Raw genomic sequence first — 14143 nt, forward strand, 5'->3', positions numbered from 1 at the left:
GTATTTGGAATTTGTATGGCCTTTGAAGCAGACAAATATACCTAACAAATTCCTAGAACAACTGTATAATACATTCTTTCATTCAACAGATATTTTGGGTGGGCCTGTTATATATCTAGGAGGATATGTTCCAGGCAGAAGGAACAGTAGCTGCAAAGGCCTTGAGGGAAAATCATGATGTGTTTGAGGAATTAGAGAAGTCATTCTGGAGAAGCCATTCTACCATAAAAGTCTGGTAGGCAGTTAGGTATGTAAGTATATAAGTCCAGAGTTCAGGGAGAGATACAAATTTGAGAGTTGCCAGCATATAGATGGTATTTTAAGCTATGAGACTGGATGAGGACATCAAAAAAAGTACATCTGGGTAGAGAACACTTTGAGAGATAGAAGCAGTGAGGAAGAACCAGAAAATAGAACTGACAAAGAGTAGCCTACAACTAAGAAACAAAAATCAGGATAGTACAGTGTCCTGGAAGCCACACAAAGAGTATGTCGCATGAAAGGCAGGAGATGTTGCTGGTCAGGTGCTGCTACAACAGGTTAAGTGAACTGAGACCTGACCATGGGATTTTTCAAGATGAAGGTCATCTCAATGACCCCAACAAGAACCTTTCAAGTGAAGTGGCAGAAGCAAAATCTTGATTAGAAATAGTTCAAGACAGAAGAAGGGGAAAGGATTTGGAGACAGAAAGTCTATGAACTCTTTTAAGGAGTTTTGTTCCAGAGGCGAAATGGAGTGGTTTGGAAGCTTAGAGGTGGGAGAATGGTTCATTTTGTTTAACTGGTTTGGTTTTTAGGTTGGGGAAAATAATAGCAGGTGTGAACACTGAGAGGAATGTAGAGGGGAAATAATTGATATAAGAGCATGAGGAGAGATGTGAAGACTGGCAAATAGGGATCTGCTGTCTGGGCAGAAGTGTGGGTAGTGCATGGGACCATGAACAATTCACCCGTAGTAATTGGAGGAAAGGTAGAATTCATGGGTCCAAGTAGTATAAAGAAAGACTTGATGGTGGAATTTCTTTTGATTATTGCTGAGATGAATGAGCTTGGAAGAGCTAGTGTTGGAAATTCAAGAGAAAGGAGAAATAACATAGTTTAACCTAGGCCGTTAGTTGAGTAGATAGACCAAGGTATTACGCTGTGATGGTGGGGCAGCATTAATAGCCCTTTTCACATTGGTGGCCATGACTAAAGTGAGTCCAGTCAGCATGATTATGTTTTACTTTGGCCACATTCAACTGCACGGAAGCAAGAGTGAGAAAATGCAGATCATTGAATTTAACCAGGGTTGGAGTTCTGCCAAGTGTGATGAGTGAGGGGCCAGAAAGTGGTCAAAATGAAGGACTGTGGGATTTAAACTGAGTAAAAAAAGAAGTGAGGGCCTAATGGTGGTGAAGCTTAGGGTAAAAGTGTCAGATTGATGGCTTGTATGCTCTGGTGGGTCAGAGATTAGTGGGAAGCAGAGGAAATGAGCTGGAAAGGCATTGGTGGCAGGGGCTGGAATGCTTGAAATTTCAGTGGGGCAGGGGAGTTGTGGCAATTGGTAATGCCAAGAGCTAGGACCTTGCCATGGCAGTGGATGAGGCAGGGTTAACAGATAATGAAAACTCAAAGGATGTGTTAATAGTTACAGTTAAAACCAGGACCTGAAATCCTCAAGGAGGGAGGCTAGTGACCCAAGGATCAGTAGACAGTTACTGGAGGGGTAGTGGCTGGAGCAATCTGATCCTGAGGATTTGTAGAGAGGAGAGAAAGAAGGTGGTCTGAAAAGTGGTCTCTTTGCTTTGGAAGTGACGTTCTCAGGAAGATCCAGGTTTCTACTCAAGCAAGAAGGCAAGTGAATGGTTTCCGGTTTCAGGGATTGGGGAAAGGAAGAAGAGGACAGCACTGGGAATATTGAATTCCATGTGGGGATTACAGTGTGAGAACAAGTGGTGACGCAGGAGTCTGGGGCTTTTCATAAGTGACATAAACAGATAAAGGCCGTATTGCAGTGGTCTTGGTGGGCTTTAGACCAACAGTGATAGCAAGACTGCAAGTGTTGTGAGGAGGTGGCGCCTCTCCCCCAGCAGCCAGAGGTCTGGGGACGGCCTGGTTTTCTTTCCAGTGTATACTGTAAGTGCTTGATACCATAAATACCTTTTAAACTTTGTCTTATTAATTTTTAAATTTATAGATCATTAGTGATTATCAGCACTTTAGATGGGCGAATTGCTGCCTTGGATCCTGAGAATCATGGTAAAAAACAGTGGGATTTGGACGTGGGATCCGGTTCCTTGGTTTCATCCAGCCTCAGCAAACCAGAGGTAAGAATTTCCTATTAAACGTTGGTTCAAGAAAGCTATAATGAGCAATTGCTCATACTCGTAGTATGTATTTGCTGGTACAGCTGGGGCTCAGGGCCCGATGGCCTAGATGTGAGGCCAGTCTGCCTTTTGTGAACTGTATCACCTTCTGGCAACTACTTAACTTTTCTGTTCCTCAGTTCCCCTTCTTTAAAATGAGCGGCTGATATCATCTACTTCTTAGGATGGTTTTGAATATTAAATGAGTTAATCATATACACAAGTGACTGAGAATACTACCTGTTATATCAATCAGTTTAGCTCATTATCTGAGCTGTAATATGATCATCATTTCTTCCCCTTATTATTGCAAGGTGCCTAGGAATAACAAAACAAATATAAGTAACTTAGTAACTGCATCTTAATAGTTAGAAATACATGCTGCAAAATCCCATAAATTATTCCCTGCGTTTTGCCTTAAGCATATATCCTAATTTTAAGCATGAAATTTTCTAAGAATGTTATTTTAGACAAATTTGATTATTTGCAAAAACAAAAGGAGAGCTGGTGCTTCTAAAAACGCCACTGACACATGACTTCAAGACTTGGACAGCAACTTAGCTCCTCAGAGCTTTAGTGTCCTCATCAATAAGTAAGGACACTGCCTACTTTGTTGAGGTTCAGGATGGGTTAAACAAGAGTTTATTTTTCTCACCTTTTATCTTGACTCTGACAGATGAAGTTTCTATCCTCTTCTAGAGCCTTATTCTCTAGTTTAAGTCATTAAACTAAGTAAGTCCCTCTTTTGAGTTGTAACTGCTAACATGGAAGCTGTCACCTCTATTTTCCAGAATACCCTCAGCCTTCCATCTAACCAGTCTGTTCCTCTGGGACACTCTCTCTGGGTGTTCTTTTTTTTTTTTTCTTTTCTTTTTCTTTCATCATCAGTTGTTCCCTTTCAGAAAGTTTTCTAGGGGCCACTGGGTGGCTTAGTCAGAGAAGCATCCAACTCTTTATCTCAGCTCAGGTCTTGATCTCAGGGTCATGAGTTCAAGCCCTGCATTGGGCTCCATGCTGGGTATGGAGCCTACTTAAAAACAGAACTAAACTAAAAGCTTTCCAGTTGGTATCAACTTTGAAAAAGACAAAACCTAACATGAGGGACTTAAGAATGACCTGATTAGTGGTGATGGAATTTTCTAATGGGAATACTGCTACCAGTACCCCATCTGCTCTTCTGTAAACTCAGCCTGGATGCTTTCCTAGAGCACCCAGGCAGGTTCTTAGGGAAACAGCACTGCCCACCTCTGTGTATGCTAAGCCCTGACAAGGCTTTCAAAGTACTTACTATTTATCAAACTATACAGTTTGCTGAAAATATCTGTGAAGAATACTGAACTTCTGTTGTATTGTGAGTTATTAATATAAATTAATATAAATAGCAATTTTATTGTAAATTACATTAATAAATTTGAATCAGGTATAATATTCAGATGAATTGCCATTTAAGCTAAACATTCATTGATTTGTGTTCTGCTGGGATTATGCTTGGGTATGCATGTTTTACTTTATTTTTTAAACTAGATAAAAAAGATGATCAACAAAATCAGAAGATTATAAGCTGTTTACATATGAGGTAATATTATGGTGTGTCTTAGTGGTACAAAGCATGTGTGTGTTTGCAAAGTAAAATAGACACATGAACAAAAGATAAATTGCATGGTTTGACAAAGTAGATGCAAATAGTTGTAATATCTTGAGTGCTATTGAGTGTGTTTAAAATATGTTAGCCATTTTTTTAAGTACAGTTCAACTTTCTCATTGTTCCTAGTCCATACCATTTTCTGTGGTTTATTAGGGCTCTCTTGTTTTAAGTGCCCTCCTTTCCACCCACTGCAAACCCCAGATCCTTTGGCTAGAACACTTGTGAAATGTTGAATCTCAAGTATATTCGTGAAGTTTCATTGTGTCACTCTTACACAATAAATGAAAAGCTCACTGGCCGCCTTCCATGCAGGAGAAGAATCCTGAGGCCTCTTTGCATTATCCAGATTTTCATTTTCTATTTTATGGGAAAAAAATAGAAAATCTAAAGATACTGACCCTCTGGGGTAACATGATAGGTTTACTAGACTTTACTGCTGCCCCAGGTTCTTGAGACCATTTCTTGAAACAACACTGTTTTCGGAGTTGTAAGATACACCTTATGTACTTTACACACAGTATAATCCTCGTAAAGATCCTCCTGAGGTTGATGTGTTGGTATCATTTTGTAGAAGAGGAAACAGAAGCTCAGAGACATTATCTGCTTGAAATTGCAGACCGGCTGGATGATAAAGCTGCAGCTGAACCCGGGCTTGCCTGACTGCTCCATTCTGCCTGCTCTGGGGCCATCTCCCCATTGTGGGTATACCTCCGCATTACAAACTCAGACTGCTCATCTAGTAGAGCAGGGCTCAGACTGTTATGTCCCAGGACCCTTTCCATTCTTAAAAATTGTGGAGAGTTCCAAAGAGCTTTTTCTATAGGTTTTGTCTATCTAGACTTAAATCATGTTGGAGATTAAAAAAGAAATTTTAAAGACTTGTTATTAAATCATTTAAAAAAATGAACCCATTGATGATAGCATAAAAACATATTTTTATGAAGAATTTTTTCTCGTTTAAAAATATTTTAGTGAGAAGAGTGGTGGCATTGTTTTATACTTTTATAAAGCTCTTTAGTTTCTAGTTTAATAGAAGAAGACGGTTTTCATATCTGCTTCTGCATTCAATGCGTTGCGTTGTTGTTTTGGTTGAACTATATGAAGAAGGCACATGCATATATGTAGTTAGAAAAGGAAGATGTATTTTAGAAACCTTTTCAGAATGATTGGATCATTCTTTTTTGATACTATACCAAAACAAGTGGAAATTTCTTAAAGGTTAGTTGCACTTTTGGATCTGAAACCATATCAGTGAACATTCTGTACTCTGTTACATCAACATCCATATGTCTGTCTTGCCTTTTACTCATGTATGATGTTCTAACATCATTTGATAAATGTTGATTCAACAAGTTATACAGATCTTACAGATGTTGACCTGTTTCTTGGTAGAATATTTTAAAAATCAAATTTGCTATTATTACCACTGATCTCATCAGAGAAGTCTATAAGTCCTGGGAAACTGTTGAGCTCACACTGGTAGGGAGAGGTTTTCCCAAATTCTAATTTTCACTTGAAAACTTGAATTTTATCACAAATATAATCTGTTGTTTTCCTTCAAGTGAGAGGGTGACTTTGTGTATTTTTGAAAAAATACCTGACAGATACCCAAGTCTCATAAACATCTTTTTCCCCTCAGTTTTTTAAGTAGAAACAGAGCTCTGTGAACAGACAGTTCACAACTCGACCACACAAGATGTGTTTCATTCGGTATGTGGCAGGGTGCTGGTGCGTACTTCCTCTGTGGCCATGCCAGAAGAGTAAAAAGATGTGTGCTCAGGTCCCAAAAGAATGAAATTAATACTTTCTATTGCTTCATCAGAACATTCTTAAGGGAAACTTTTCTCTTTCCATTTTCTTTTTTTTTTTTTTTCTTCTTCTTGCTGTGAGTATATCCAGTGAAAAGTACAGTGACTGCTAGTTTGGTGCTTGATTCTCTTGATTTTTTTGCTAAGGCACCAGCAGTTTTAGTCACCATTGCTTTTTCTTTTTCTTTTCTTTCTTTCTTTTTTTTTTTTTTTAAGTAGGGCATGGAGCCCAGCACTGGGGCTTTAACATGACCCTGAGATCAAGACCTGAGCTGAGATCAGGAGTCAGACGCTTAACCGCCTGAACCACCCAGGCGCCTCTAGTCACCATTGCTTTTATATCCTCAGTGCAAATATCACTGCAGTAAGAAAGCAAATAACACCTTAGTAGCAAAGCTTCTTGACTCTGCACCTCTAAAAGCATATGCAGACCACAGTTTGAGAATTGCTGATCTAGTATGGGATAGAAATATTATAAGAATATTTGTGTAAGATGAACAGGAATGTATTGTGAGCTTGAGTCATCTGTTCCTCAGCAAGGTGTGCATTGCTCAGCATCTACAAGTTGTGTTCAGAAGTTGGACAAAATACTACAAAAAGGACGTGTGGGTGGCTCAATCGGTTATGTGTCTGCCTTCAGCTCAGGTCACGATCCCAGGGTCCTGGGATGGAGCACCAAGTTGGGTTCCCTGCTCAGCAGGGAGTTTGTTTCTCCCTCTCCCTCTGCCCCTCCTCCCTGCTCATTCTCTAACTCTCTCTCTCTCTCTCACTCTCTCAAATAAATAAATAAAATCTTAAAATACCACAGAAAGAAGATCAAAAATTGCTATTTGAAATGCCCTGAATATGATGCATATATTACCTTTTTAAATGCATCTGATCTGGTATTTTATGAAGGTCCCTAACTTTTTGTGAGAAATAGTTAATTTTCTCTGTCTGAAGCCCAGTGTTTGGTACAGAGATAAAGGCAAAACCACCCAGATGACAGTAGGTAGATCCATGGCTCCACGTGGGGCCTCTGTATTAGAATATTGCTCTTTCCATGCTTTCATCAGGAGTGCTATGAAGATGAAACAGATAAAACCTAGAAGGTCAGGGAAGATATAGTCCCTGTGGAACAATTAGTAAAGCCACTTATTAATCTAATGAAAAGGATTAGATAGACTGTGTAATAATTTTTTTTTTATTTATTGAGTAATCTCCACCCCCCCATGGGGTTTGAATCACAACCCCAAGATCAAGAGTTGCATGCTCTTTCAACTGATCCAGCCAGGTGCCCCAACTGTATAAAAATTTTTAAGTTACTGGGGCGCTTGGGTGGCTCAGTTAATTGGGCATCTGCCTTTGGCTCAGATCATGATCCCACAGGGTCCTGGGATCCAGTGCTGGTTTAGGCTCCCTGCTCAGTGGGGAACCTGCTTCTCCCTCCCCTCTCCCCTGCCCCTGCTCATACTTTCTCTCGCTATCTTTCTTTTTCTCTCAAATAAATAAATAAATTCTTTTTAAAAAATTTAAGTTATTAATGATAGAGCAATTGCTGATGAGTCACATGTACTTTTGCTGAAATAATAAAATAAAGCCACACAGGAACTTCTTACACTGTGTAGGATTGTGGAGGAGGAGCTGGGATTCAGGGTCTTGAGTTCTAGAATGTTAGGGTTCTTCCATTAACTGACTAGATGGCGCAGTTAAATCCTTCAGTTCAATAGAGCTTTAATTTCCTTCTCTGTAAAATTAAGGGATTGTACTAAATCTTAAAGATTGTTGCAACTTCAGGGATCAAGTACCATCAGATACATGATACATGTAAGTAAATTATCTAGAGGGAGTTTTCAACTCCCCCTTCTTTTTTTTAAACTACATTTAAGGATTCTTTTAAAAAATGAAGCACTCAATTCATTAGAAATTACCATTAGGTGCATATGTTACTGCCTCCTGGCCTGTTCTGATACGATCTTTAACCTTCTCTGATCCAAAAGCATATATAATAGTGTATTATGTTGCTTTAATGGTGTTTTGATTATGTCAATGAAAAAATAAATTCCTAGAGGATAAGAGAGATTGATGGTTTCATTAAACAAGCATTTTATATTATATTTAGAACAGTTTGATGTTGGAAGGTTGAGGTGTCTTGGGACACAGATCTGATTTGCCACTCTTTCCTCTTGATTAGGTATTTACAAACTTCCTCAAAAGAATAATGATAATAGCGGCGCCTGGGTGGCTCAGTGGGTTAAAGCCTCTGCCTTCAACTCAGGTCATGATCCCAGGGTCCCCGGATCGAGCCCCACATTGGGCTCTCTGCTCAGCAGGGAGCCTGCTTTCTCCTCTCTCTCTCTCTGCCTGCCTCTCTGCCTACTTGTGATCTCTGTCTGTCAAATAAATAAATAAAATCTTAAAAAAAAAAAAACCTTAAAAAAAAAAAGAATAATGATAATAAACCAAGCTAAAACTCTGTGTGTGTGTGTGTGTGTGTGTGTGTGTGTGTGTGTGTACGTTTACTCCATTAGCTGTAACAGATGTGCCCTAGGTTTTAAGCCTAATATTTACATAATAGTAGCTAAGTATTTTGTTTTTAATTTTTGAAAAGACCACCTGAGGTGAAATCTGATTTGCTTTCCTCTGGTAATTTATATGCAGATTAAGCCTAGAAAAAGCATTGAGGAGGTTTGGCTGTGGTTCTTAATTGGTTCTTATTTTTAAGATTTTATTTATTTATTTGAGAGAGAGAGAGATTTTATTTATTTATTTGAGGGAAAGAGAGAGCGAGCGAGTATGTGTGTGTGTTTGTATCAGCAGTGGGAGGGGCAGAGGGAGAAGCAGACTCCCCATTGAGCAGGAAGCCTGGTGTGGGGCTTGAACCCAGGACCCCAGAATCGAAACCTGAGACAAAAGCAGACACTTAACCAACTGAGCCACCCAGGCGCCTCTCCTTGGTTGTCTTAAAATTTTGTTTTGTAACATATTGGCATAGTTTTTCTTTGGGGTCTGTGGGTGACATTTGGATCACACTTCAAATCTAAGTAGATATAATATTCTTGAACTATCCACTTTTCTGTGTTTGGAGCACATTCCTAAACACACTGAGACCTTCCTTATCTTTATTTAGAATGCATGTTATATACATGTAAATAGTTTGTCCTTAGATAATACCTATATCTTTAGAGATACCATATTTGTTTTTTGTTTCAGTTTTCTGTTAAAATGCCTTATTCTTCCCCCTCTTAAAAAGAACAAACAACTCTATTATAAGTCTATAGTTAGAGTTTGGGGTTTTGTTTTATTTTCGGCATGTTTCTCCCCTAGGGACACCGCCTTTCTGTTTCAGACAGGTGCAGAAACAGACAACTATGATGCTAGAGCTTTCCAGCCTCTTCCTCACCCCTCATCAGACTGCATTCATTGAGAAGGGCCTTCATAGGTGGGGGTGAGGAGAGCCTTTGAAAAGGGTATACTCTTAATGGTTAACTTGATTTGCTCACAAAGAATTCATTAGTAGACGGTTAGGGTAGTGCTTTTATTAAGAGAAGATCCGTAATCTCTTTTAAAGATTCTCTAATTTACACTGAAAGGTGTCTGGTCATTTTGTATTTTTTCATTTGTACATAAACCAGCACATTTTGGGCTTGGATCTATCCTTGAAGATTGCGATATATTTGGAAAAGTCACTCTCAATTTAGTCATGTAGCAATGCAATATGTAAATAATTGCTTAGGTTAATTGCTTTTCTTTTAATTATAGAAATGAAAGAGTGCTTTGATTTAATTTTGTTTTATTAATCCCTTAGCATGGGTGAAAGCATTGCTGTGAACTAAACCAGTTTACTCTAGCATGCATATTGCTAAATGAGAAATTGATTTGACCTTATTTTTTAGGAAATTGACTTTGCATGCATATTACCTACTTCATGAATGTATAATGATCTAAATGAAGGGAGAGGAAGTTACTAAAATCGGTGTTTTTCATCGTGAATGTGAAAATTATGCCTAAAACTAACTTTTACCTCAATACTCCTTTAGGTATTTTGTTCTATAGGTCGATTGTAGTTTGAGAAAAGAAAGAATGAAATAGGGGCGCCTGGGTGGCTCAGGGGTGCCCGGGTGGCTCAGTCGTTAATCATCTGCCGTGGGCTCAGGTCATGATCCCAGGGTCCTGGGATCAAGTCCCACATCGGGCTCCCTACTCTGCTGGAAGCCTGCTTCTGTCTCTCCCACTCCCCCTGCTTGTGTTCCCTCTCAGTCTCTCTCTCTCTCTCTCTCTCTCAATCTCTCTCAAATAAATAAATAAATAAAATCTTTGATTAAAAAAAAAAAGGAATGAATGAAATAGTCATTATCTCCTTGGCATCTCACTGCTCTGGGTGTTAATTCACAATCTTTGGTGACAAGAAATAACCAAAAGGCTTCAGGATTTGTTTTTTCTTCAGCATTTCCTTTTTAAGAAAAAAAAAAAAAAGTCTACATTTCCTCTTTAGCACATCACGTGGGACGCCTTCTCTAATACCCAGATCTACTGAAAGACCTCATAATCCCTCACGTTCAATCATCTAGTAGTAGATAACCGTGCCCCCTTCCTTAGTTTGTGAGGTATGATTCCCAGGAACACTTTACTTTCAGCAGAAAAGCTTTCTTTATTCTCCCTATCATGATAATTTCAAGGTTTTCTGGGAAATAAAAAAAGTATTTCCTTAGCACAGTGCTAGAACATTTTTTTTCCCCTTAAAGTCACAAGAAGTCAATTCTGGCATCTAGTCATCTAGTCACTTACTGGTTTTTGTTTATTAAAAGTTAACCATTTTATATTGAATACACAGTGTATCATTTTTAAGGAAACAAAATATACAAAAATATGCCTGTTAATTTTAATATTGTTCATCTTTGAGATAAATAAAGTAGTTTACATCCTTTAGAACTTCTACGTGATAAAGGAACATTTTAGGATTGATAGAGATTTCTGGTAAATCAAGACTGGTACAGTTTGGTGTATTTAATTCTTACATTGAATTCATCTTTATTTACCTTTGAGGCTTTGTGTTTAAAGGGGTGTTGTAAATCCAGGGTTGGGAAAGAAATAATTGATATGGCATAGTTAAGCTTTCTGCTTTCTCCTTAAATTTACTTTTGGAGAAGCCATTTAAATGCTAAAAGCTTTTTTTGCAATTTTTGAAATTTGGTGTTCATGAACCATAGTTACTTTCTGAAGTTACCTTGTAGAGAATAAAGGAAGGTTCATGATGAATTCATAACTACTCAAATGAAGAGTTTATATTTTTGTTTTAAACATTTTTTCTTTAATAAGTATACATATATATGCATATACATATGGATTATGTTAGAGATTCAGAGTAGCATTACATATACATAACAACTTTTGTTTGATTATTATTATTATTATTTTTTAAAGATTTTATTTATTTATTTGACAGAGAGATCACAAGTAGGCAGAGAGGCAGGCAGAGAGAGAGGGAAGCAGACTCCCCGCAGAGCAGAGAGCCCGATGCGGGGCTCGATCCCAGGACCCTGAGATTATGACCTGAGCCGAAGGCAGAGGCTTTAACCCACTGAGCCACCCAGGCGCCCCTGATTATTATTTTATAGTGCATAAAGTGATACCAAAGCCATTCTTATTTAATCTTTACATAACCTTGTAAAATATTCTTTTTAAATGTTATTTTAGAGAGAGCGTGCATGTGAAGAGGGGTTGAGGATCCTAAGCAAGCTCCACACCCTGTGTGGAGCCCAACTCAGGGCTTAATCTCAAGACTCAGATCATGACCTGAGTTGAAATCAAGAGTCAGACACTTAATCTACTGAGCCACCCAGGTGCCCCATAAAATAAATATTCTTATTAGATCCTGTTTTTCAGATGACAAAATTAGGGCTCAAAATGGGTCAGAGATCTGTCTGATATGATAAAGCCACGACTCAAACCTAGATCTTTGGACAAGTCCTTGTCCTCTTTCTGATGCTTCATGCTTTTTTTTTTTTCATAGTCTTAAAAAATCTCCCATCATCCAAATATTTATTCTTTCCAAGGGAAAAAAGGAATTGTACAGTGGGGAAACCCAGTAGATACCAGACATCTCCTTAACCACGTGATCAAGGTTAACATCAACGAAAAGAAGACTTATCATCCTTAGGAGCCTCCTGATACAATGCAGTGAGAAGGGTACAACATCACTCCTGTTGTTTTCTTGACAAAAATGCATAACTTCAATCTAATCATGAAAAACCATTGGGCAAAATCACATTTAGAGACATTCTACAAAACACCTAACTGGTGCTCTGCAAAAGCCTTAAGGTCTGCAAAGCCTTAAGGCTTTGAACAACAGCAGGACTAAGGAACTGTCACAGATTGTAGGAAACAGAAAAATATGAAAATACAATATGTAACCCTAGACTGGATCCTGGACCAGAAAAAGGACATTAGTGAAAATACTCGTGAAATTTAAATACAGTCTATAATTTATTAATGGCATTCTTCCACTTTCTAAATTTCAAGATGGTAACATTAGGGGAAGCTAGATGAAAGGTTTATAGAAACTCTTTGTACTAATTTGCAACTTTTCTCTCAATCTAAAATTATTTCAAATTATAATTAAAAAGAAATCCATACATTGGGGGGAAATTCCCGGGAGTTCCTTTTCTGACAGTCTTTCCTAAAAAAAGAATCTGTAATATAAAAGATGTTCATCATAGCGTTATTCATAATTTTAAAATTTAGAAACAACTTGTATGTTCCTTAAAAGGTTGTTGGTTATAGGTTGTTTTAAAATTCTAAATCATGAATAACACTATGATGAACATTTTTTGTATTTCAAAAGGATACTGGTTAATAAATTATGATCTCTGGGCTCTTGGATTTAAATAGAACCTGTGTGCTGTTGACACCCCAGATACATCTCTGCTGATAGAGCTGATAGCTGACTTCACATCTCTGTGTAGAGGGAGGTTTAAAAGTCACATCAAATCAGTATCTGCAACCTCAGTCTCAGTCTTCCCTGTGGCTTAGGTGAAACCTACAAGTCATCCTTGAGTTCCTTTCATTTCATTGTCTTCCAGACTTGCTCCATTAACAAGTCCCTTTGCTCTCCCTCCAAAACACACCATCGATCCATTTACTCTCTTCAGCACCATTGCTCCTCGTGATGCAAGCCCCCACCACCTCCCTTGGACCACTGCACAGGCCTCCCAGTTGCTCCCTTATTTCCTCTGTTGTCTGCTATCATCAGTCTCCATGCTGCCATCTGAATGATGTTAAAAGACTACATCAACCTGTTTCTCCTCTGCCTAAAGCCCCCCAGTGGTTCCCTATTACATTTAAAAATAAGGTTCAACTTGCTTACCATTCCCTGCTGGGTCCTTCCGGAGCTGGCCAGACTTTGAGCTCTGGGCCTGTCCCTCGTCCTCTCTTCTCCTCTCTCATGTGTTCTGCCCAGAGTGGCTTCATTCAGTATCTTGAACAACAGTGCTTCATGCTTTTTGAAATACTTCAGTACTTATGTATTTGCATTTTCTATAATAATAGTTATAATTCTTAATGTGCTTTACCCAGATTTGCTGAAAGATGTCATGTATATAGCAGACGTAGCATGCTGCTTAGCATATCGTGAGCACTTAATGCCTCTTAGACATCCCTAGTGGGGGGGTCAAAGGTACCTGAACTTAACACATCCCAAATGGAACCCCTCTTTAGTGGGGTGGGAGTCTGACAGGACTGTGCACTGTACAGCCTTGCCCAGGACACATGTGATCCTTGCCCTTGTGGAACTCACATGGCATCATGTGGAGCCAGCTTGAATAATTACAATGTAAATAATGTAGTTGTAGAAACGGCCACATGCATGGGTGGAATGAAGAGACTTAGCAAGGAGGCCTGGCCTATGTAGATAGGAGGCCAGAGAAGCCTTCTCAGAAGAGACAGTGTTTACAATCGAGATCCCATGAGGAGAAGAAGCTGCCCAGGCAAGAGATGGGCAGAGCAGCAGGGAAAGACTGCTCTGGGAGAGGAAATGGCCTGTGTGGAGGCCTTGGAGGTGAGAATTACCGGAGGATGGCAACAAGCGTGCGGGCTGGGGGATGGTAGGAGAGATGAGCCTGTTAAGGGAGGCCAGGACCAGCTAATAACAGGGCCTAGGAAGCTGTGTTGAGTATTTTGGATTTTATCCTGAGCCATTGGAAGCCAATGAATGAAAGATTTTAAGTGGGAGAGATTCCTCCACATTCAAAATGGAAAGGGTTTCTTGACATTCTCTTCTGCTTTGAGACTTTCCATGAGACTGTGATGAATCAGATGGTTTCCTTGTGAGGCATTTGTATTACAAGCCAGTTATCTCTAACTGT

The 14143-nt window shown here is 39.0% G+C and overlaps 1 protein-coding gene across 1 annotated transcript in view; it reads left to right on the forward strand.

Annotated features, from left to right (window-relative positions):
- The window catches only part of EIF2AK3 (eukaryotic translation initiation factor 2 alpha kinase 3), a 67447-nt gene that overhangs the window by 9610 nt on the left and 43694 nt on the right, over positions 1-14143 (forward strand). Inside the window, exon 2 of the mRNA XM_032880604.1 lies at positions 2180-2309. Within this exon, the coding sequence (XP_032736495.1) occupies positions 2180-2309 (130 nt within the window). The remainder of the gene's footprint in view (positions 1-2179; positions 2310-14143) is intronic.

This window comes from Lontra canadensis, unplaced genomic scaffold (assembly GCF_010015895.1).
Source record: "Lontra canadensis isolate GAN:19392208 unplaced genomic scaffold, GSC_riverotter_1.0 scaffold71, whole genome shotgun sequence".
Classification (NCBI taxonomy): Eukaryota; Metazoa; Chordata; class Mammalia; order Carnivora; family Mustelidae; genus Lontra; species Lontra canadensis.